General features: G+C 42.8%; 1 protein-coding gene across 1 annotated transcript in view; it reads left to right on the forward strand.

Moving 5' to 3' along the window:
- The window catches only part of LOC137326173 (sodium/potassium/calcium exchanger 4-like), a 224,129-nt gene that overhangs the window by 134,149 nt on the left and 63,644 nt on the right, over nt 1-26,336 (forward strand). Inside the window, exons 3-7 of the mRNA XM_067991046.1 lie at nt 4,614-4,690; nt 14,535-14,609; nt 15,396-15,480; nt 17,672-17,775; nt 25,200-25,274. Of these exons, the coding sequence (XP_067847147.1) occupies nt 4,614-4,690; nt 14,535-14,609; nt 15,396-15,480; nt 17,672-17,775; nt 25,200-25,274 (416 nt within the window). The remainder of the gene's footprint in view (nt 1-4,613; nt 4,691-14,534; nt 14,610-15,395; nt 15,481-17,671; nt 17,776-25,199; nt 25,275-26,336) is intronic.

A 26,336-nucleotide genomic window follows, 5' to 3' on the forward strand; every position in this document is an offset into this window, starting at 1 on the left:
ACGGAGGTCATTGTGTGAAAAGTGGTTCAAGTCCAAATGATCACTGTTCATGCCTATAAGTGGAATTAGTAGTTTACAGTCTCCCTGCAGGTTTAACTGCCCTATTTTTTGCGCATTGCAGAGTTTGACGAGCGTAGGAAAATGTTCTATTTGTCACATAAATTAAGCATCCCTTTCTTTCTCTTGACCTAGCTAGGCTTGCTGTTCAAACCATTATCAATCAGAATATCATTAAAATACTCCAGTCAATTTCATAAAATTTTCTGAAAAGGAGACTCAGCATCAGTTCAACTTTTAAATACAAGAAGGGTTGTTGTTCATTTCTACATACTTTTGCTTGCATTCTATTTCTGTGAATTTTTTTTTTCTAATGACATTATTCTGAGAATTCAATAGGAGATGTTATTGGACTTGGCAGTACGGAAAAGGGAGAATGGACCTGTTGGGCTTGAATGTAAACGGGGTTTCTGCAGCACTTCCAATGAACTTATGGCTGTGCAACAGCAGAAAGTCTGAGGAAATTCAGGGCTGTTGTTGAAATAACGAGCTTGCTGATAACCCTTGATATGTGACTACAGGATCAATAGTGCTATTAAGTAGTCCTACTTTACTGGGGCACTTTCACTTGCTAAAAACTGGGACGACCCTCGTCCTTTAAAGCAGTTCCTTGCTTTCTCTTGCAAGAGAGCAAGAAAAAGAGATAGAAAAATACTAAATACCAGTTTGGTTGACATCCTATTGCAAACCATGCTGTGAATGGAGACTTAGAGCCATATAGGGCAGCAAGTCAGCCAAGGGCCACATATGAAGGGAAAGGTGGAATGCAAATGGCCCCAGGGCTGTACCATGACACATGTACCATATCTAGACACAAAAGGCATCAATGGGTATGGGGAGAGAGCGGGAATATGGTATTGAGATAGAGGATCAGCCATGATCATATTGAATGGCGGAGCAGGCCTGAAGGGCCGAATGGCCTACTCCTGCTCCTATTTTCTATGTTTCTATGTTTCTATGACTATCACGGACTTAGCTCAATGTAGCATATCTGAGAATAAAATTGAGCAATACCAAATGGCATGTGGGTCTGATTGTTTTCAATAGTCTATATTGACCAACAAAATGGCTACTTTCTAACATTGTCCAAACCATCCAGGTGCTTTAGTTGTGCCACTCTTGCCTTTGTCTTTTAACTAATACTGTGAATCATGGAACGAGAATGATCTCACAATCTTCAGATTTCCAATGAACAGTTTTGTCTATCATGAATTCTGGACAAAATAAATTAAAGTCTTTGTGTAAAATGTTTTCCTGCATATCAAATTAACAACTCAATGATTTAAAAAATTAAGGAACAGTAGTAGTGTATAAGTGAGTGTATAATCATTTGAAAATAGGTACAAAATTAATCTAAGTATTTCTTAATTCAGTTTTAGAAACCAGGGGCTCCTCCAGTGGCTCAGTATGTAAATTCAGTGCATTACTGAGCTGTAGGGACTAAGAAGGTTCCAGGTTTGATCCCTGTTCTAGACTGAGTTAGCTAATCATAGCTGGGGCAGCAGTGGGGGCGTTTGGCCTTAGTGGGATGGACTTGTGGAAATTCTAGGTGTGTGGATGTCAGGTGAGGACAGAATTGAGCTGACCCGTGAGGCCTTCTTGGTTTGAATAGCTTACCAAAACTCCTTGCCTACACTCACATGTGAAGAATGAAGGTTTGGGCAAGATACTGGATGTACTTTTTGGAATATATCTCAGCAGGAGTTACTGGCATCAGTAGAGGAGGGGGAGAGAATCAGATAAATGCACCCTTGAACAATTAAAGGAGCTACACTGTCTAATTATCATCCAAATAGCTTCTTTGTCACTTTAAAATGAGCTTTACTTTTCTTATTTGACAAAAAATACAAAGACTACAGAGGCTATCCACAACTACAATTGAATTTTATTTACAGGCTTCCTCAATGCCCCAAATGTTGTTAGGGCCAATTCCCAACTTAGGATTGGTTAGGTGATCGCAGTCAGAGCAGTAGCTGGGGAAAACACTTGGCCTCAACGGACCTGGGTTAGGGAAATAAAACAGGGTTCCTGCTCCTGATTGCTTACCAATGGATTCTGCTGGAAAATGTACGCATCAGGTGAGAATAGTATCAGATCAGCTGAGATGCTCTTCATGACCAATTAGCTTGACAACACTCACTGCCTAGGCTCACGCATGATACAACTAGGTTCAGACAATATTACATGAGACTTGTCATACTAGGCTGTTGACTGAGGGGCCTAGTGTGAGATGTATGGCTTTTCAGCCCAACTTCCCACATACATTTTTGAGAGCGCAAGAGGAGGGAGTTCCATCTACTTTGTGAAATTATCATTTAAAAACTAAAAGCCACAGAAGATGGCATTCTCATCAAAACATAACCAGAACACCATTTGGAAAGGACATTCTGACTTAATTGACGTGTTTTCAGGCAGACTGCGTTCTGGATTAGCTGGGAATAGTCTGTCTGAGAATTCTGCAAACGTTCAGCCACATGGGTTGCTGGGAAAGTTCACTCAGGATCAGGGGCTGTTACTCCTACAGTACAACATTTGCAATACCGTTCTTTTTATGTCTGCTTATATTAAAAGGTTTAAAAAAATTTGAAGAAGCAACTGATGACATAATTGCATTACCGGTGGTATCACTGAACTTGCCTCACTAAAAGTGCTTTGCATTCTAGTCAATGGGGAATTCTCATAACAGCATAAGAAAGCAAGGAATGAGAAAAGTCCATTTGGCTATCAAGCCAATTCCTTCCACAGACCATGTACAATCTGTTCTTTCCTTGACTCTACCCAGCCTGTACTACCTACTAAGGAAAGGTTTTGTAACAATTCTCTGTGCTCTAAAGACAAATTCATCAAAACTTTAGAACACTATCTGACTCTATGACCTATATTAATCTTTGATCAATTGTTTTCCTTGTTATATTTCCAGAGGTCTAGCAGTTCAGGATCCATTTGATTATCTCTATCTGTCCTTATATTTATTTTGATTGTTCTCGAACGTTGCAGAGCAGTTTGATTATAAACAATGTAATTTTGAAGCTTCATTGCCAGGAGCAGGTAAACTTAGTTTTGTAGGTTAAAAAACATTAGAAATAGCACTATAAAGAATTTTACAGCTGTTCCATCAGAAACAATTACCAGCATGAATGGGTATTGACTGTTACCTTATTTTGTACCCTAATTAAGCAGAAGTAGCTTTGTAAAATTAGGAAAAAACCTTTCTCTGCACATATGGCTTGGTGCCCTAAGTGCCTGTAGTTCTATTTAATAATATCTATAATATATTAAAAATCTTATGTCTGTGCACAGTTCTGTCACTTTTTTCCATTATAAATTCTTGTGTCCATATTTATAATGGCAACTGCCTATGTAAACTTGGCACGCTGTAACTACACCTTTTCCCCAGTGGAGGTGCTGAAGTTTTGATAAGCAGTTTCCATTATAAATTGCTAAGTCACATTTATAATGGAAATATAGAAAAAAGGACAGTATGAATGACTTAAATGGGGGCTGAATTATATTCTTTGTGTTTTGGTCCAATTATCCCCTGTCCTTGAACCTTGGTTCACCTGAAAACTGTTGTCTTGGTCTTGACTTCCTGTGTGCAACGCCATCGCAGATTGACTTGTGACGCTATCGTTACAGCTTCCACCTGATGCTACTGATGCCCCAGGGAATGGAACTCTGCTGCATCCAGTTGGCAGGAATTTCCTGATTTCACAAAGTTATTGTATGAACCCCTACCCACAGCGTGAGGCAGAGTTCCAACCTCTGGAGCAGGTAGGAACTGGGAGTGGCGTTGATTTTCATTCACAAATGCGGACAATGGGTTACTGACCCCAAAGCACCAACTATCTACGTGAAAGATGGAAACTTGGCATGTATCAACAAAAATTAGTGGTTTGAGATGTAGAAATTCTATGCCATGAGCTGGCAGATGATTAGAACGCTTGACTAAAAACGAACAAAATCATCTTCCAAACAAAACGTATAGCTGCTTCACACTTAAAATTGTTCACCTATAGAAGGGGCTGCCACTAGCATTAGTGCATTGATTGAAACACTCAAAAAGGTGGACAAATTCCTGATTCAGTGGTATGTAGAGGGATACTGACTTGGGACTAAGGCAGGAAGGGAAATAAAAATATTCTGAATCAGTCCCAGATGGATCTGAACAAAAGATGAATTGAAAGGCCTTATCTTCTCACAGTTCTTAAATTCTAAATGGAAAAATGGTGTGTAGTTTCTATGAAAGCTTAAATGATTTCAGTTGTGGCCTCGATTATACACAAGAGGACAGTCATAACAAACAGTTAAGTTAATGAAAACATAAGCTACACTAAACAAAAACCCATCATGTTCTCAATAAAGGTTATTTGTTCTAATTTACTGAAGGTTGTTCTGAACAGATGTTGTTGACATGTTTCATCTTGTGCTATTGTTTATTGAACAAATATATTATCTGATATTTTAGTCCTGTTTTTGTAGTGTGCTGTAGTATGCACAATAATAAGACCACTTCTTAGTATCCTTTACAGCCATTAATGCATGTTGTTCCATTACAGCTATCCACGAATTTCCAGATGATCTTTTTACCAATAAGGAGAGGCAACAAGGAGGAGTATTACTTCATATAACAGGAGTAAGTATACTTACACTTACAAAGATTTTCATCTGGGACTATGCCAATTGTATATTAACTGATTATTGTCTTCCAACCAACAATATCCTTTCTAAGTAAAGAAGACACAAATAAAGAAAATTAACATTATAGTGAAGAGAAAACAGGATTTCCTATCCCATTTTTACTTTATAAAGATAACCAATTAGGATAAAATACTTCAAATTCTTGCCAACTCATACAGGAAACTTGTAGCTGTATTGCCCATGATTTTCCACCCATTGATTTTCCAACTCTCACTGGTGATAGGGAGAGACCCCAACACAGGCAACAACTCAGGAAATCTACCCTATTTTCTCAAATTAATTTACCTCCTTTAATTATCTTGTCTGTACAGTTCACAGGGACTTGTAAAAAGTTACTCATGTTATTTGTTTTAAATAATTGAAGCAAGATGAATTGCTAAGCTGAAGAAACTGGCTTAGATATTGACTCTCCCTACAGATCCACCTACATACACACACGCACATCTACAAATGAAAGTTCCATTTTAGGCACAGACAGATTCTGCATCATACAGGAGGGTAATGTACAGGGGAGTAATGATGTTCAGCACAGGAGCATGTCTCCCATTCCACATTCCAGAAAGCATGCTGTGAATTAAATAATGAACCAGTTGAACATTATCTCCATCAACCAAGGAACCTGCAAGCGATGAGGAAGCAGTTCCATGCTGTGTCAGGTGGTATAAGAACATAACAAAATTCAGGGATGAGGAAAGGTCATTTGACCTACCAAGGCGCATTCCTACAGTGCATTAACTCTCCCATCATGACTTCCACCTGAATTTTTAATAACCTCAATGTTTTGCCTGTTACTTTGCTTGACAGTTTATTCCAAACTTTTTTCACTTTTTTTTCAGTACAGTTTTTCTCAATATTTGTTCACTGATTTCCATTTATGTCCTCTGTCCTACTTTCTTGGCATGTTTTGAAGTATCATGTTTCATTTTCTTACTTATACCAGTTAATATATTATATACATCAAAGCGATCCCCTTTAAACTTCTTTCTAGACCCAGAAATCTTGAGTTCCTCTGATCATTTCTCATAACTCATCCTCTTTACATTTAAGATCAGTCTTGTTGCCCTTTCAAATGCAAGCACGACCCAGATATTGCTGCCAAAATGATGGCGAGTTTAATGGCGTCGCCGTTATTAATGTGTAAATCATCCTTGCAACTTGTGGCGAGGTAGAGACATCCCGTGAATTGCGAATTGCCACAATTGGCGATTTGCGCCATTCCGCCGTTAACCTCCCAAAAACAGCAGCTCGCCCACAACCTCCCCGTGAGTTTCATGAAGTTGCTGCATTTGCGCATTAATTGCCAATTAAACTCGCCGTAGAGAGGGCTTCTACTTAACAGCATAAGTACCTATTCAATGAGGAGATTTATGTTCCTGCAATGCCAATCAACCTCTCTCGTTTAGAAAGGGAACAATTTAAATGGTGGAGTCTCATTTCTACAGGAAGTAAATTGATAGAGATTTTTAAAATTTTTATTTAAAATTTTTTTTAAATCCTGTTCTTCTGGATCTGTGGAGCTGCTCCTCTGTACAGGATTTATTCCTGTTCTGCTTAAAATGGCCTCCAAAGACATTTTCTAAGATATGTAAGGTATGACAATGCCTTGAAGCCTTGACGTTAAGACTCAAAGCTTAAACTCAGCTTTGAAGCTGTCCTCCCTAGACCTCGATTTTCTGTTTCTCGGTTGTCATCGTACTTCCCTGGTTGCAAATCTCACTTAAGTCACCTTATTTTGATTCCCACTGGAACCAGTAAAGGTCATTTATACTGTTCCACAAGCCTTCGGCTTCATGATGCTTTTGGAGAGCTGTGTCAAGATGCCACTTATACTCAAATAGTTCCTTTTATTTTGGTCTAAATTAACACACCCCTTGTGGACAAAACACAGATCAAAAATTGCATTGTGCTATACCTGCAGTTTCCATTGCATATGAGTATGAAATACTTTAGCATAAGAGTGACTTGATGGGGCTTGTCAAAAAAGCTGTAATGAGCATGATGTAAATGGTCCATTAGCAGTTTTCCACATCAGTCAGCCAACAAAGTGGTTTAATTTAGAATTATCTATCAGCAGCTATTTTTTTCTGAACAAAATATAAATTGTCTTTCTGAGGGAGTGGATGATGGATGCTGCCTTCTATCTCTGGGTCCTGGGGATTTGATTCTAACACATACTGATGGGGTGATAGTTTCCTTTGTCAGCATGGCTCAGAGGTAGTATTCTTGCCTCTGAGTCAGAAGGTTGTGGTTTCAAGCCCCACTCCACTGATTTGAGCACAAAATCTAGGCTCACACTCCAGTGCAGTACTGAGGGAATGCTGCAGTGTCGGAGGTGTAGTCTTTCGGATGAGACGTTAAACCAAGGCCCCGTCTTTCCTCTCAGGTGGACGGAAAAGATTCCACAGCACCATTTCGAAGAAGAGCAAGGGAGTTCTCCTGGTGACCTGGCTAATATTTACCCCTAAACCAACATCACTAAAACAGATGATCTGGTCATTATTTCATTGCTGTTTATGGGACCTTGCTGTGCACAAATTGGCGGTCGTGTATCCTACATTACAACAGTGACTACACTTCAAAAAGCACTTAATTGGCTGTAAAGCGCTTTGGGATGTCCCGAGGTCGTGAAGGGCGTTATAGAAATCCAAATCTTTCTTTTTCCTTCTTGAAATGAGCTTGAGTGGTTTGAACGGAACTCACAGGGCCCCACTAGCAGCAAGCACAGCAGCAGAGGTAGGGCTATAACATTGTAGCCCTGATTCCAACCCGTGCTCGTTGCTAGAGAGGCTCCATATCAGGAGTGGACTCTCACAATATTACTCCATAGTAGGCATGAACTCAGAGCAGAAAACTACCCCTAGATTGGCAATAAAATAGCAATCTTACTCCGACAGGTCCCAAAAATATCCAGTGTAGGAACCGGAAAATGCTGTATTAACGGGTTCTTTTCTGAGGTTGGGACTAAGCCATATTGTCTGTAGAGAGTTTTAATCTGCAGCTGGCTGTGCTGCACCTGACCTAGGAATGCTTGATGCCGACACTGAGTACCTACAATGGGGAAAGTGTTCACTTCTCCAGCACTAAAATCCTTCACCTAATGAGAAAGAAAAAATATTAGGACTGATTTTCATGGCCCTCGCACCTGGGAACTGAGTATTATTGGGTTGCAAGGGTCAGGAGAAAGGAGCGGAGACCAGGATCACATTAATGCTACCGTAGGTTTCCCAGAGCTTTCCTCAGGAGGACGGAGTCTGGTCTTCACCTGCAGAAAGCACAGATCAGATTGTACCAGGTGGAAGAGAGTGTTCCCAGCCTCCCAGCTCATTTCCCAATGGTAATACCTGCTGAGTGCCCAAATGTAGGGGTACCCAGAAAAAGGTGGCAGACGGGCCTGGCTCTAAACCCCTGCTGACCGGAGGCCTGAGGTTGGTTTCAGTTATTGTTTTTTGCTCTCCCAAAAGTTTAAACTATAATATTATCTTCTGGCTCCAACAAAAATGATGGCGGCCATAGGGGCAGTGGGAACAGGGCAGTAAGTGGTGCACTGCCATTTTCAGTTCACCACTGTCCCGATCCTGCTGGGTGAGAGGCCGTGAAAATTAGCCCCCAAGAGTAGTATCCAGTCATAAAGGAAGTACAATTAAATGTGGCTAACTAGTCATCCGGGGCCTTATTTTCAGACGTGGAGACACTTAATGGCACTTAAAGTGATAACTGAGTAGTAACCCTGCTTAGTTAGCATTGAGTTGAAAAGTTGTTATTTTCCAGTCCACTGCATCTTAATTTTAGAAGCAGTGATAAATGAAGTAATTAAAAAGGAGTTTAGTTCAGATCATTCAAATTTCGATCAAATCGCTTGGCCTATGCAAATAGACATAACGCACATTACTCTTGCTGTGAAACACAAGAAACAACTAACAGTAAATTACAATACAAACCATGGGCACAATTTTAAAATGCTGGTGGGAAGAGTCCAGGGGGCGGGGGGGGGGGGGTGGGGGGGTGATTTGCGGGTGCCAAACCCAGAAGGGAAGTAGGCAGGTTGCGATCGCAACCCTAATGAGGCCAATTAAAGCCTCTTCCAGGTTTCGTGCGTGGTGGAAAGGCTGGCTGCCAACAGGAGCTGCACATCTGAGGGGGATGAGGAGGGCGGGGAGAAAGAGAGACCTCATCAGCCACCTCGTTGGGAGAGAGATAATCTGATTATGGATTGTTTCCAAAGCAGCTGGACCTGGCCCTCTTCCTCATGCGTTATTCTCCTCGTACCATTATCATCCTGGCACAAGAAACTTGCATGAAATTGTTCTGCAACATAACTAGTGTCCAGGCTACACTTGCTTTTCTGTTGGGATTTTGTACTTTAGCGCTGGGAGTTGATTCTTGGGCAGCGACAAGAAAGAAAGAACTTGCGGTTTAAAGAACCCTGCAACATTTAGGATTTCATAAATACTTGGCCATAGTCATATAATGTGGTTAATGGGCAGTTTATTAACTTTTCATAAAATATGACAAATTTGTGTAGCTATTGCAATGTGTGTTTTTTCCAGAAGTACTAGTCCAAGTCTAAAAATCTTCTGATTAACATATATGCTGTAATCTGTCAGTCTTGTAATATTTCCATTCCCCATAGGCCCTAGTGCATTAGTTTGATGCTGTGTCTTCCATCGTTGGGAAAGAGATTGGGGGGAGGGGGAGACAAAGATCGGATTGGGGAGAGAGACATCGGACATCGGAGAGATTGGGGGGGGAGAGATCGGACATCAGAGGTGGGGGGTGCAGGTTTGTAAGGTATGTTTATTTATTTTTTAACAATGGGAAATGTAATTTTTAAAAATTTATTTAGTTTATTTCTCACTGATACGGCTCTTCCCAGCTGGTTTTACCAGGTGTGAATCGGAAGCCGCCCAGGTAAGGTCAAAATCTTTTTATCTGTCCAATATACAAAAAATAAACTACCTTAAGTATCTCAATGAGATACATTTGCTCCTTTAATTATCAGGACTTCCGGGTTCGGGAATGGCTCGTACACCCAGATGACTCTGGGTCATGGTTGTTCTTCAGCGTGTTGGAGCCGGGAATCCTGCCCGCTCCAAAAAAGTCAGGATTTTCTTTGCCCCAACGCACCTAGACTTTCATTTTAAAATTGAGTCCCATGTTTCAATAACTCAGTATTCTGGTCAAGAAATGTATTAAATTAAAACATGCATCTTTAGGGCCGAACAGCATAAATCCCTGCAAAGCAGTGCTGTCAAAATGCCTGGACTACTACAGGCAATAAAATAAACTAAGTTCCAAAGTAATTCATGATGTGGAAGACCACGAGAGTGAATCAACAATCTAAAGTATCTTACCAGAATGAAAATAGTACACAATAAGGGAAGGTCATCAATCCCCGGAGACAGCAGCAAGCATCATTTCCCTCACCCAACCAAATGTAAAATCATAGAATCATAGAATGGTTACAGCACAGAAGGAGGCCATTCGGGCCGCTGAGCCCATGCTGACAGTCGCTTAAAAAAAAAATCTGGCTGCTCCTATGAACTTCTAGCTGGGAGAACCAACCAACTCCTTTGAGACTTTTGAAGTTGGTGGGTGATGTATTTTGTTTTTGCAAATGCTCTAGAAAAAATCATTAAAATTTTAATAACTTCTTCCATAATATGCATGCAATACTATTTAGTAATGTTGTATAAAGATGTATAATGTTCCTTGGCTATAATTATTTGGAATAAATAATTATTTCTTCACTGTTTACTGAAGAGTATTATTGTAGAAACATCTGGGTCCTAAAATTCCATGGGAATTCTCCCATTCTTCCACAGTTTTCAGCCGTTTAGATCGTTTCTCTTGGGGTTATGCCAGTCTCCCGTTGAAATTATGACTGGAGAATAGAGAACACCTGCGGAATTTTAGGGCCCTTCAGTTCAATGACTGTCCATAATGAATTACTAAAAATCCTTCCTTCATATCTTCACAGATGATTCTTTTCCTTTAATGTGCATCATTTCAGAGGAAGAGGGTAAAAATGATGTGATATGTGGCACTGGGGAGCACACCCAAGCTCCCAAAGAGAATGGATTCTAGGGTTCACTGCACAGAATGTGCTGACCACTGGCAGGATCTTCTCTGAATTGCACTAGTCAGTAAATCATATCAGTGACACACCAACTGAAGCAGAGAGGTGTTGGTCTTTCACCATCTACCACATAGTACGCAATCATATATTGGCCTATTAACCCTTTTTGCTGTGTTGGTTTATAACTGACATTGATACAGCTATGATAACTCTAAAAACAGTCAGCTAGGTGGAATGCTTCTCAGTAATTTTTTTTTCAAAAAATATACTTTATTCATAAAATTTGCAGCAGTACATACACTACAGTTGTCATATCACATTCCAAACGTACACAATATAGATTATGCAATTTGCAGATTACATCAAGTACAGTTCAATGAACACATTGGACATAATTACAGTTCATGACACTCCAGGGTGCCTCATTGCATCACAATCAATACAGGTTATTCATTACAGATACATTACAGATTTATCACGGGTACTTTACATCAATTTGAGTTTTACATTCTGCCCAAGGGGGTTTTTCCCTGATTGCAGCCCCTCAGTATACAATGGCGGGAAGGCTCTAAACGGTTGCCTTTCCTCACAGAGCCTTTGCGGCGGCCGCACCCAGCCTCAGTGCGTCCCTGGGCACGTCGTCCTGGACCTTGGAATGTGCCAGTCTGCAACACTCGGTCGAGGACAGCTCCTTGTACTGGAAGACCAGCAAGTTTCGGGCAGACCAAAGGGCGTCTTTCACCGAGTTGATGGACTTCCAGCAGCAGTTGATGTCCGTCTCAGTGTGCGTCCCCGGGATAAGCCCGTAGAGCACAGAATCCTGTGTTACGGAACTGCTCGGGACGAACCTGGACAGATACCACTGCATCTCTCTCCAGACCTTCTTTGCAAAGGCACATTCCAGAAGGAGATGGCTGACGGTCTCGTCTCCACCGCAGCCTCCTCTGGGACAGCGCGCGGTGGCGCTGAGACTCCGGGAGTGCATGAAAGATCTGACGGGAAGGGCCCTTCTCACCACCAGCCAAGCTAGGTCTTGGTGCTTGTTTGAAAGCTCTGGCGATGAGGCGTTCTGCCAAATGACATTGACAGTCTGCTCGGGGAACCAACCGACAGGATCCACCATCTCCTTTTCCCGCAGGGTCTCGAGGACGTTACGTGCGGACCACTTGCTGATCGCCTTGTGGTCAAAGGTGTTTTTCTTCACAAACTTTTCCACAAAGGACAGGTGGGGCGGAACGGTCCAACTGGACGGAGTGTTCCGTGGCAGTGTGGCCAGGCCCATCCTTCTCAACACCGGGGACAGGTAGAACCTCAGCACGTAGTGACACTTTGTGTTTGCGTACTGAGGGTCCATGCACAGCTTGATGCAGCCGCACACAAAGGTGGCCATCAGGATGAGGGCCACATTGGGCACGCCTTTCCCCCTATCTCTGGAGATTTGTACATCGTGACCCTGCGGACACGGTCCATTTTTGATCTCCAGACAAAGCGGAAGATGGCTCGGGTGACTGTCGCGGCGCAGGAGCGAGGTATGGGCCAGACCTGCGCCACGTACAGCAACACCGAGAGCACCTTGCACCTGATGACCAGGTTCTTGCCCACGATCGAGAGGGATCGTCGATCCCACAGTCCCAGTTTCTGCTTAACCTTGGAAATACGCTCCTCCCAGTTTTTGGTGCACGCCCCGGCCCCCCCGAACCAGATCCCCAGCACCTTCAGGTAATCCGACCTGACGGTGAAGGGGACAAAGGATCGGTCGGTCCAGTTCCCAAAGAACATGGCCTCGTTCTTGCTACGATTTACCCTGGCCCCCGAGGCCAGTTCGAACTGGTCGCAGATGCTCATCAATCTGCGGACTGACAGCTGATCCGAGCAAAAGATGGCGACGTCGTCCAAGTACAGGGAGACCTTGACCTGAGTGCCTCCGCTGCCTGGGATCGTCACCCCTCTTATGCCCGCATCCCTCCTGATGGACTCGGCAAAGGGTTCGATGCAACATACGAACAAGACGGAGGAGAGAGGACAGCCCTGCCTGACTCCAGATTTGATCGGAAAGCTTTCTGATTCCCACCCGTTGATTGAAACTGCGCTACTGATGTTTGTGTAGAGCAGTTGGATCCAATTGCAGATTCCCTCCCCAAACCCCATTTTGGAGAGCACGTCCATCATGTACGTGTGGGATATTCTGTCAAAGGCCTTCTCGTGGTCCAGGCTGATCAGGCAGGTGTTCACCCCCCCGTCCTGTACGTAGGCAATCGTATCCCTGAGTAGCGCCAGGCTATCAGAGATCTTCCTGCCGGGTACGGCGCAGGTCTGATCGGGGTGGATCACCACCTCCAGGGCTGACTTGACCCAATTGGCGATGACCTTGGACAGAATTTTGTAGTCCACGTTAAGTAGTGAGATGGGTCGCCAATTTTTGATTTCTTCCCTCTCCCCCTTCTGCTTGTAGATGAGGGTGATGATGCCTTTCCTCATGGAGTCTGACATGCTGCCTGCCAGGAGCATACCCCTGTACAATTCCAGCAGGTCTGGGCCTATCCAGTCCCACAGAGCCGAGTACAACTCCATCGGTAAGCCGTCGCTTCCGGGAGTCTTACTCTTCTCGAAGGAACGGACGGCCTTTGTCAGTTCGTCCAGAGTTAGCAGGTGATCCAGACTCTCCCGCTTGCTGTCGTCTAGAACCTCCGTGATAGACGACAAGAAGGACTGGGAGGCCTCACTGTCTGTGGGCTTCGCGTCGTACAGTCCGGCATAAAAGGATTTGCAGATCCTCAGTATGTCGGGCTGCGAGGACGTGACCGAGCCGTCCTCTTCCTTCAGGCTGCTGATCACAGAGCTCTCTCTGTGCACCTTTTGGAAGAAGAAGCGCGAGCAAGTCTCGTCCTGCTCCACAGAGCAGACTCTGGACCAGAAGATGATCTTGGAGGACTCGGAGGCAAAGAGCGAGGCTTGCTGGTCCTTCACCTCTCTGAGTTCCTCCCCGACATCGATCGTCATCGACTGAAGCAGGAGCAGATTCTGCATGCTTTTCTGGAGTCGGGACGTTTCCCTCTGCCTCTCTCTCGCCTTCTGAACACCTTTGAGGATGAAGATCTTCTTGATGTTCGCCTTGATGGCTTCCCACCAGTGCACTGGGGAATCAAAGAGGGGCTTTACGGTTCTCCAACCTTTGTAATCCCTCGTCAGTTCCTCGATGTTTCCCGGGGTCAACAGTTTCACGTTCAGCTTCCATGTCCCCCTGCCCACTCTCTGATCGTCCTGTAGGTGACAGTCGGCCAGGAGGAGACAGTGGCCAGAGAAGAACACCGGTGTGACCTTGGTGGATCTGACCTTGAGCTTCGGGGACACAAACAGGAATCCTATCCTGGAACGGACGGACCCGTCTGGTCTGGACCAGGTGTATTGACACGCTGCTCCGTCTGCAGGGTTGCTGAATGCTTCTCAGTAATATAGTTCTCCATCTTAAAGTGGGGAAGTTATCAAATCTGTACCTCCCAGCAGAAGCCTGTTGTCTCTTTATGAAAGTAACATGAATGTTATGCAAGGTTAAATCCACAACTTAGACAATTTTGTCTTCAGGATACAATCAGAAATCATGGCAAAAGTATTTGGGGGAGGGAGATAAATGTGGGAATCAGAGAGAAAGAAAACATTTGGGAAAAATGAGTGAAAATTAACATTTGTTCTTTTCTCTTCACAGGCTGTGTATATGTTTTACGCTCTGGCTATAGTGTGTGATGATTTCTTCGTTCCAGCTTTAGATAAAATATGTGAGGTATGTTAAAGTGCATTTACTTAAGATATTGACAGCTTTAGAAACAAGTGGTGCCTGAAACCTGTATAAAACAATAAGCATTTGATTAGCAATAATATGAACTCATCCAGAGTGTGTATTTGCATATTTTACTCATAATGGAGTGAATGCAAATAGAATCCGTCTTCATAGATCTGAAGAGATGTGTCACATGCAGCTTGAACTCATGGCTTTGCTGCACGCTCCCAATGTTTTTTTACACATTAAGAGCGTACAGAACCACCAAACCAATTTATTCTAAACCTGAATCCAAGAGAAAGCTTCAGCTACACCATGGTGTTCCAGTTGTCCTAAAGTAGTGTTGTGAATGAGATGGGGAAGAATCTATGTAGCACGCCAGGCTGTTCCAGTAAAGACCAATCTCAAGGACTCATAAGCCTCAATTTTGCTAATTATCTGTATCTTTAGAAAAAAAGATCACACTTACTTTTAAAGCTATTCCTATAAAGATGTGTAACTCTACTGTGGATGAGATAGAGACTAATAACTCACAGAATTGAATGTAACACTCCGTAATCAGGCCGATGGACCACCTACGAAAGAATGTCATGGAACAGAAAATTAAAATAATCATTGAGAAAATGATCTATGTGTTTATTATACAAGGTAACAGATGATGAGGGACTTATTAAAAAATTAATGCTATTCAAGCCATTCTAAAAAACCAGAGGAATGAAAGAATCTGACTGAAAGTGTATCCAATGATTAGCAATGTCCGGTAATGACTTTTCTTTCTTTTTTATATAGAAATTACATTTGAGTGAAGATGTAGCTGGTGCCACCTTCATGGCAGCTGGAAGCTCAGCACCTGAACTGTTTGCTTCAGTTATTGGTAATGTCCACGTGCAACACTTGACCCACAGTTAATAAATCCTGTGTATCATCATATTCAATGCACATACCAATTAAAAAACATATTTGTTCATTGAATTGTTTTGTTCTGAAAGTAAAGGATATGAAAATGTCTGTGGCCGGGAAATTCCTGGGAGCCACTTCCCCTCTACCACCGTAGCTTCACCAGAGGTGTGTCAGAAACCCTATTTACATTTTCTGCCGCACTGCAGGTGAAGATATGTTGGTGGAATGGGAGCAGCTTCAAGAAATTCCCCCAACGTGTTAAAGGCCGGTTGTATTTTTTTTGAAGGGGGAAAAGGCTGTGGTAAACTTGACGATATTTTGTGGCCTTCAACATCTCTTACTACTTATCAACACCTCTCGGTACTTCCCAGTACTTTTCAGCAGCTCTCGTGTCAGCCCTGGTTGAGTGGTAGAACTTCTACCTCTGAGTCAGAAGATTGTGGGTTCATGCTCCACTCCAGTGACGAGAACATAGTCTAGGCTGACGCTTCAGTGCAGTACTGAAGGAGTGCTGCACTGTCAGAGGTATTGTCTTTCAGATGAAATGTTAAACTGAGGCCCTGTCTGCCCTGTCAGGTGGACGTGAAAGCTCCCATGGCATTTTTCAAAGAAGTGTAGGGGAATTCTCCCAGTGTCCTGGCCAACATTTATCCCTCAACCAACATCTAAAACAGATTATCTGGTCTTTTATTTCATAGCTGTTTGTGGGACCTTGCTGTGTGCAAATTGGCTGCCATGTTTCCCTATATTACAACAGTGACTACACTTCAAAAATCAATTCATTGGCTGTGAAGTGCTTTGGGACATCCTGTGGATGAGAAAAGCGCTATATAAATGCAAGTTCTTCCTTTTTAAAATTTCTAATCAATTGGAATAATATGGCTCCTCTTCACTATTGGCTTCCTTGACACACTGGGGATAATTTTGACTTTGGGTGATAGTGTAAAACGGGTGATATCGATTCAGCCGCCCATTAACTTCAGTGGAAATGAAAATCGGGAGAGATGTATAATGGGCGGCTGTATCAATATCACTCGTTTTACTCACCCGAAGTCAAAATTACCTCCCACTCTTTCCAGAAAAAAATGAGACCTTTACATCTCATATTGTGATGCTGTCAAAATACTTATGTTGGTCTTGTGCACTTACATAACTGATCTGTAAAAACATTATGAAAGTTATATAAAGAGCCTTAATAGCTAGTAATGTGTAAATTCAATGCTGTTATAGCACTTGAAGCAGTCTTTAACAACAAGTTGAACCAGTCAACAACTTCTGGGTCATTCGTAATTACTTGAACTCTTCAGAAATTTTCACATCTATCACTGCAACAAAATGCAGCCACATGCATGCAGGAACTTTGTGCACAAATAAAGGGTTCTAGTAACCTTCAATAGAGAGACCTCTCAGCCCAAACAGGCCGAGGCCAAGGCCCTGAAAGTGTACACATATTAGCTTATGAATGCTTAACATGGTCTATACAAAATTCCTTTGTCCGCTATTTCTTTTGTACAAAAGTTCCCCCTTGCATGTAATTGCACCATGTTGCAGTGACAGGTAACAATTTCTGCAGTTTTTAAGCATCTGTAAATGACCTGGAAATTCCTAATTGACTTGCACTGTTGGTTCCTTTTAGAGACTGCTTCAAGTGTTGTAATAATATTACATTTCCACATTACTAGCTATTTACTTTAAACAAGTTAACATTCCAATTAAAATCGTGGACAAAACGCAAACATAACAAGTGTTAATATATGTTAATATTCACACAACGTCATTTGTAGGCCCACGTTTATTAGACTTTGCATTATTCTTACGTTTGATGCAGAATCCTTTTTCTCAAATCCAAGTGAATGCAACCTGAAAGTAATCGGAAATTGTATCCCTTTGGGATGGGATCCACCTCGATCCTAATATTTAATTTTGTCCTTTGAAATATGTTGCCTTTTATCAGCAAGCCGTCTTACCTTTCACTTAATATCACGCATAAAAAAAACGAATCAAATCATCATTTTTATGAACAGCAGTTTCATTCCCAAATAGCTTGCAGATCATCACAATCACTCGGATCCCCAAAGGAGATGCAATTGTTGTTACTTAGCTTTCGTGTAGTGAAGGTCAGTAAAGCAAATGCAATGTAACACATCCTTTTATGTTCCTTGTAGGTGTCTTTATCACCCATGGCGATGTCGGAGTTGGAACCATTGTTGGTTCAGCAGTATTTAACATACTGTGTATCATTGGTGTTTGCGGAATATTTGCAGGGCAGGTCAGTCCTATTAAAAATACTTCTATTAAAAGTAACACAGAATAAAAAATGAAAACCTTGTAAAGTTGACATTATTGTTCAGAATGGATGTCCCTAAAAATCCGTGGGTCACAATCCCGGCATGGGATCATGTGCCCTCCAGTGCTGAATCTACCGGAGTTGGTGGGGTCAGTGGAAGGGTACCTAATATGCATGGGGCAGGCAGGAGCATGTGGCACTGCGGGCGCTTCTCTGGTACCTGCCTGAAAATCTGGTGCTTTCCCGCCTTGGTGGGAGGGGGTTGCTGTTTCTCCTTCAGCAGTTTTACTGGTGTTCCCCTCAGCAGGCTTTGTCTCATATAATGTGGAAACTGTTCCCTTTTGGATAACCTATCCTTGCGGAATTGTGCGCCATGAGGGCTGACAATTACCCCAAATGCAGTAATCTTATTAAACATAGTCTCGTGCTACGCTACTACCATCACCTCAGAATGGCAGATGAAGTATATGTTCACAATGACTGTATATGGAAAAAATGAAGCAGCAACAAAATTGGTCATACTAAATTGGTATATTAATCAAACAGATAATATTGGCAAAATCCATAAGGGGTTAATTACCTGATTGAATAACTTCTCCAGATATTTTGAGACATGCTTTAAAAATAAGAGTCTCTTAATGGGCAAACTCTACCGGACTTTGTCTTTGCTTATCCCTTTCATTTTTGCTGTTTCAAATGTGATATACGTAACACTAGTTTTTATATTATGGAGTTCCTTCTTCCGACTCAATCTCAGAACTTAGAATGAACTGAAGAGCTGCAGCAAAAAGCTGGTTTTTAATCATTAAATTTTCTTTCATGGGAGATGGCCGACGAGCACGGCAAGATTAGCAGTGGGGGTTGTTCAGGAGGTGATATTTGAAGAGGGGCTTCCTGAAAACATTTATGCCAGATAAAAAGACACAATTCACCAATACAAAGGTCACTTTTCACCAGTTGGAATACATATGTAGTTGGTTGTTGACAGACCTTCGCAGAAACCAATCAGCGAGAACACAAGTTTGTATGTGAGAAGCCACAAGCTACAGCATTCCATTCAATCATCCACTTAGGTCTACAAAATTATGTTTAATGTATACAACATTCATGACAACTATATCATCAGGAGACAAGACATATTGCAATTTACACCTGAGAGGCCATTGGCACCTCAGAATCAACTCCTCCCCATCCCCCACTCTCAGGAAAAGGAAGATAAGCTGACACCTGCTGGTTGCTTTTTAAATTTTATGGCATGAAAATGCCAGAGTAATTAATTTTATTTTCTCCCTTTTCATTTTTTGTGCCCTTCTCCTTGAGCCACGCATTATGCTTCGGTGACCTCCTTCCAAGCCTTTATCAATGCCTGTCTGGTGCTGGCCACTAGGAGGTAGAGCCGCCCAGGATGGGATTTTTGTTTCCTTTCCCATGAGGAATAGTTTGGCATTAGTTTGCGCCTGCCACTGACAGCTGATAAAGGCAAGTGCGGGGCCCTTACAGGCAGAGACGGGAGAATTTATAATGGGGAATAAGGAAATGGCAGATAAATTAAACAAGTACTTTGTATCTGTCTTCACGGAAGATGACACAAAAAACCTCCCAGGAATACTAGAGAACTAAGGGTCCAGCGAGAATGAGGATCTGAAAGAAATTAGTATTAGTAAAAAAATAGTACTAGAGAAATTAATGGGATTGAAAGTCGATAAATCCCAAGGACCTGATGATCTACATCCCAGGGTTTTGAAAGAGATAGCTATAGAGATAGTAGAAGCATTAGTTTGTCATCTTCCAAAATTCTACAGATTTTGGCATGGATTGAGAATTGGTCAACAGACAGAAAACAGAGAGTAGGAATAAACGGATCTCTTTCAGGTTGGCAGACTGTGACTAGTGGGGTACTGCAGGGATCGGTGCTTAGGCCCTAGCTATTCACAGTCTATATCAATGATTTGGATGAGGGGACCAAATGTAATATTTCCAAGTTTGTTGATGACACAAAACTAGGTGGGAATGTGAGTTGTGAAGAGGATGCCAAAAAGGCTTCAAGGGGATATAGACAGGCTAAGTGAGTGGGCAAGAACATGGCAGATGGAATATAATGTGAAGTTATTCACTTTGGTAAGAAAAACAGAACTGTAGAGTATTTTTTAAATGGTGAGAAATTGGGAAATGTTGATGTTCAAAGGGACCTGGGTGTCCTTGTACATGAGTCACTGAAAGCTAACATGCAGGTGCAGCAAGCAATTAGGAAGACAAATGGTATGTTGGCCTTTATTACAAGAGGATTTGAGTACAGGAGTAAAGATGTCTTACTGCAATTATGTAGGGCCTTGGTGAGAACGCACCTGGAGTATTGTGTACAATTTTGGTCTCCTTACCTAAGAAAGGATATACTTGCCATAGAGGGAGTGCAACGAAGGCTCACCAGATTGATTCCTGGGATGGCTGGATTGTCGTATGAGGAGAGATTGAGTAGACTAGGCCTGTGATCTCATTGAAACATACAAAATTCTTACAGGGCTCGACAGGGTAGATGCAGGGAGGATGTTTCCCCTGACTGGGGAGTCTAGAACCAGGGGTCACAGTCTCAGGATAAGGGGTAGGCCATTTAGGACTGAGATGAGGAGAAATTTCTTCACTCAGAGGGTGGTGAATCTTTGGAATTCTCTATCCCAGAGGGCGCAGTCATTAATACTTCAAAACAGAGATCGATAGATTTCTTGATAGTAAAGGCATCAAAGGATATCAGGATAGTACAGGAAAATGGCATTGAGGTAGAAGATCAGCCATTATCTTATTGAATGGCGGAGCAGGCTCGAGGGGCCGGATGGCCTACTCCTGCTCCTATTTCTTATGTTCTTAGTCTGGAGATGCACCATAGGAAAATAGGAACAGGAGTAGACCATTCAGCCCCTCGAGCCTGTTCCATCATTCAATTAGATTATAGCAGATCTCTACCTCAACTCCATTTACCCATCTTTGTTCCATATCCCTTGATACCTTTATCTAACAAAAATCTATCGATCTCTATCTTGGAAGCTTCACTTGACCCAACATCCATAGCCTTTTGGGGAAGAAAGTTTTAGATTTCTACTACCCTTTGTGTGAAGAAGCGCTTCCTAATTTCATTCTTTAATGGCCTGGCTCTAATTTTAAGATTAAGCCCTCTTGTTCTGGATTTCCCCCATCAGAGGAAATCGATTCTCTTTATCCACCCTATTGAATCCTTTTATCATTTTAAAACCTCATTTAGATCATCCCTCAATCATCTATACTCAAAGGAATACAAGCCAATGTTAGGAATTATAGCGTGAAAACACATCACATGATACAAAATATTAACTCTCCAATACTTTAGTGTCAATCTATTTCCCCATGCCGAGTGTATAAGGAGCTTATTTCATTATAAGCCTAGGAATTATCGAACTTCCACCCAATATCTGGTTCTCAGCTGGGAACTGATAGACATAGAGGGCTCAATTTTTGGATGTCTGAGCGGGTGCGTTCGTGGCGGGGGGGGGCTCCGAAAATTGGGGATTCCCGGGGCGGGTCCAGAGCCCGGCTGCAACCCGCCCACATCCGGGTTCCCCAATGATGCACTTAGATGCGCGCGCAGCCCCCGCATGCCGGACTCTCACCGGCAATTAAAGCCGGCGGGATCCCACTTAAATCAATTAATTGGATACTTCAGGTCGTTAGGAGATCTGATTTGGAGGATATTTTAGGAGGGATGGGATTTTCAGGTCAACTGAGCGTGTTTCCCGTACTGGGGGAAACACTCCATGTTGAAATGGACGTGTTGCAGCCACCAGCCTGTGGCAGCTGCAAAGGTCCATTTGACAGGTGGTGGGGGGAGACCCTCACTCATTGCAGGAGGCCACTCTGTCACTTTGGACAAAGTTTGGCCTCCACCACCCTCCTCCTAACAAAAAAATTCACAAACTTGCAACCTCAACCCCGGTGTGCAGACACACTTACCTACCTTGCGGACCCCCTCAAACGTACATCTTCCGGATGGGGGCCGCTATAGCTGCAGTCATGACCTCCTCGGAGAACGAACAGCATCACCAGCCTCGCCGGCCACGCCGTCCACCTCTGACACGTGGAACTCCACAATAGAGTGCTGTGACACATCCACCTGCACAGCAGCAGGGAGGGCAGCGGCAGAGAGAGATGCATCGCAGAAGGCTCTACCCTCGCCGCAGGGTCTACAGACCAAGGCTCAGCTTCCTGGACCTCTCTGAGGAGCAGTGCACACAGAGGCTCAGAGTCACTCGACATGTAGTCGTGGACATCTGCAGCCTCCTTGATGCCGAGCTGCTCCCGGCTGGCCTGAGCACCATCTTACCCCTTTAAATAGGGCTCCTCCTGCTGACAGCCTGTGATGCGGGTGCGCAGTGCGCCCGCAGTGTTACCCATGCGCCCAGTCGACCCCCCGCTGCCAACCCGCCTCCCTCCTAATATCGGGCCCAGTAGAATCCACTTGTATAGGTATGTTATATTAATTGGGGGCAGGATGAAGGTAATTTCTATCCAGGTCTAATTTCCCTGTGTAAAAAGTGGCACCATGATATAAGGTAAGAAAAGTCGTCCTTACCCCACATTATCCATTAGTAGCTTCTTGCAAACCTACTCCTTAGCAGGGCAGGACTGCAGCATTGAGAAATCGCCCATTCAGAAGTGTGCTATCTTTTTAATATGAAAGAGGCTCTAGCCTGTACATTGGTGTTGGTCAGATTCCCTTCTTCCTTCGACTACCTGCTCTATTCCTCACTTTAGATACAGATTAGCTGAATAACACCGATGAAAATAAGAGTAATATTTTACTATGCCCTCCAGCAATTGCAAGGGCTGACAACAGGAACAGAAACCACGATTAAATCCTGCAAGCAGAAAACTTTATCTCGCACAAGCCTGCACCCAAGAATGGTTAGATGTCTTTACAACTTTTTTTAAAAAATGAATGTGTTACATTCTATACCTCCTGTGTTGCTCAGAATCTTGTTATTTTATGCACGCATTCTAATTCCCTTAAAAAAATTTAATGGACTCTGCTTTAACAATGCTTTATGGCAGCAGATTCTCCATTCTAACTACCCTCTGTGGAATTGGATCTGCTTGATTTGTTGTGAAGTTGAAACTTTAGGTAAAATTTTGCTTGACATCTATTTCTGTATTATTTAAATGCTAATAGGCTTTTCCAATTGGAAATTCTAATTCAATCCTATATTAATGAGCCATGTAACAAGCAGAAATCCTGCAATGAAAGCAATATTTAGCTATTGATGATTAGCAGCGGATGGCATGTTACATTTGATTAAATCCAGCATAAATACCTGCGGTCTCTTTGGGAGGAAATTTTAACCCCCCAGGACGAGCGGGGGTTAAATTCTTAAAAAATGTGAAACCTGACCCCAACCCGCTGCGAACAGGCCTACTTCCGGTTTAACTGGGGCGGGTCAGTAATTTTAATATGTTAATGAGACTGCGTGCTTCAGTTTTTAGCAGCCGTTTGGATTTAACGGCTGCAGGCCGGGTTTCCCAGGGCTCCAGAAATCTGGCAGCTAAAGGGAGGCGAGAACGGCTGGATTCGGCAGGTAAGTGCTTTTCCAGCTTTGCATGTGGGCCAGGAGGAGCAAAAGTGCTTCCCCCCCTGCCCTCCAAGCTAACCTGCTATGATCCACCTCCCTCTGCCAACCCCCTCTCCATGATCGCCAGACCCCCGATCCGAACCCCCGTGACCCGATGTCGACCCCCTTGCGACCTGATGCGGGCCGTGATTTCTCCTCCCCGTGATCTCTCGCCCCCCGATCTCTTCCCCCACCCCCCCCACCACGATCACTTCCTCCCTCCCTCCTCTCCGGTCCTCGGCTACAGCTTTCTACGGCCGGCCTTCCCACCCAACAGCCAGCCAGCCTCTGTTGCTGGGCGGGAAATGAAGAAAAAAAGTTCAAATGAGGACCTGCCATTAAATTCGGCAGGACCTCCGCGTTCCCCGTATTTCCGGATTTCCCAGCCGCTGATGGTTGCTGCTCCCTCCCCGCCTCCCCGTAAATATCGGGCCCTTTGACTCAGTACAATTAGCTTTAGGCTGCAACTGTAGAATTGACTTGAGTGCTGGACCAACCTGACTCCAGTGGGGAGCAGGAGGAGATTCCTTCCTCCAGGTCAGCTTGTATCAGTAGCAAATTCTCCCCGTCAGAAAATGTGGGTTCATGCCCCATTCCAGGGTTTCAGCATCTAATGTGGGCTAGCACTTCAGTGCAGCACTAAGGAAGTACTGTATCATGAGAGGTGCTGTCTTTCGGAAGAAATGCTAAACTGAGATGCCCCGTCTGCCTGCTCATGCTACCCATCAGAAAACATAACTTCAAACATCTTTTTAATTCTTTAAAGGTCAAAGTTTGGCTGGTTTTTTTGCATTACAAAGTGAAAGAAAGGTTTCAGGATGAAGAACGGTTTAGAGTAATTTCCCTCAGGATAGGACTGTGCCTCCACAGAATCACAGAAATGTTCTTAATTTTTCTCTGATGCCTGCATAATTTTGATCATTAAGAATTATCTACACTTGCTCAAGGGGTCACCTGGTGTTCTATTAAATAGCCTGACAAATTTGAGATAATAGTGGCTTTTTCTCCACTAAATGATAGAAAACCCTTATGGCATTTACAGTAGTAGAAGAAGACATCAGACCATCATTAAAATATTGAGATTAACATGGTATTTACGAGCTAACCACTGCTCTTGTGCTAATGACCTTTATCCTTTCAGTACTGAAAGTGTGAATTAGTGAGAAGCATGCACCACAATTGCTAATTTTAGTGCAGTGCAGCCTCCAATGTACTCTTAAGTACATAGTCTGACAAAATATATTATTATCTTTATAATAACATAGAATCTTCTGAAAATTCAAATGACCTTTTTGTTTAAAACTGCAAATATTTTGAATAGAGAATTGTTGACTCTCAATGTTGTAGAGTGCAAAGTCATGTCTACAATTTCTCCAAATTGTGGGTTTCTGATTTTGGCTGTGCCACCAAGGAGACTCACCGGATAGAGCTCAGGCTTTCTTCCCCAGTGAGGGACAGCAATATAATGGCTGCGGAATGGTAGATGTTAAGAGAAAGGAATAAAGTAACATAGTGACAAAACAGAGAAAAACAAGAAAAAAAAACTAAGAAGAGTAAGTTCGAGTTGTGGCAACTTTTTCTGAAGGGTACTTTTCCCTGTTCGTGTTCCTGCGTAACTGTGGACATTTGAATGCTAGTCTCTCACACGGGCATCAGTATGTTGATTGAAAATGCTGGAGGCATTGAAAGTGTATGAGATAACCATAGGAACAAAGTGTGAAATGTTCTCATGAGAAATCTCAGCTTTTTCGGTAACCTTATTTTTGTCTTTTTCAGATTGTATATCTGACACAGTGGTCTGTGTTCAGGGATTCACTATACTACACCATGTCAGTGATTCTACTTATTGTGGTAAGTAGTAATGGACATCATACCCAGCATTAAATTTCACATTCAAAAAACATAAATGCATGAATTATCAATGGTACTTAATAGTCTACTTATACACATCCAGGGAAGTATTATCAGGTTCAGTTATGCACATCAAGGGGAGTATTATCAGATTCCGTTACACACATCAAGGGGAGTATTATCAGATTCCGTTATACACATCAAGGGGAGTATTATCAGGTTCAGTTATGCACATCAAGGGGAGTATTATCAGATTCCGTTATACACATCAAGGGGAGTATTATCAGGTTCAGTTATGCACATCAAGGGGAGTATTATCAGGTTCAGTTATGCACATCAAGGGGAGTATTATCAGGTTCAGTTATGCACATCAAGGGGAGTATTATCAGGTTCAGTTATGCACATCAAGGGGAGTATTATCAGATTCCGTTATACACATCAAGGGGAGTATTATCAGGTTCAGTTATGCACATCAAGGGGAGTATTATCAGGTTCAGTTATGCACATCAAGGGGAGTATTATCAGGTTCAGTTATGCACATCAAGGGGAGTATTATCAGGTTCAGTTATGCACATCAAGGGGAGTATTATCAGGTTCAGTTATGCACATCAAGGGGAGTATTATCAGGTTCAGTTATACACATCAAGGGGAGTATTATCAGGTTCAGTTATACACATCAAGGGGAGTATTATCAGATTCCGTTATGCACATCAAGGGGAGTATTATCAGGTTCAGTTATACACATCAAGGGGAGTATTATCAGGTTCAGTTATACACATCAAGGGGAGTATTATCAGGTTCAGTTATACACATCAAGGGGAGTATTATCAGATTCCGTTATGCACATCAAGGGGAGTATTATCAGATTCCGTTACACACATCAAGGGGAGTATTATCAGGTTCAGTTATGCACATCAAGGGGAGTATTATCAGGTTCAGTTATGCACATCAAGGGGAGTATTATCAGATTCCGTTATACACATCAAGGGGAGTATTATCAGGTTCAGTTATACACATCAAGGGGAGTATTATCAGATTCCGTTACACACATCAAGGGGAGTA

This window comes from Heptranchias perlo, chromosome 10 (genome assembly GCF_035084215.1).
Source record: "Heptranchias perlo isolate sHepPer1 chromosome 10, sHepPer1.hap1, whole genome shotgun sequence".
Classification (NCBI taxonomy): domain Eukaryota; kingdom Metazoa; phylum Chordata; class Chondrichthyes; order Hexanchiformes; family Hexanchidae; genus Heptranchias; species Heptranchias perlo.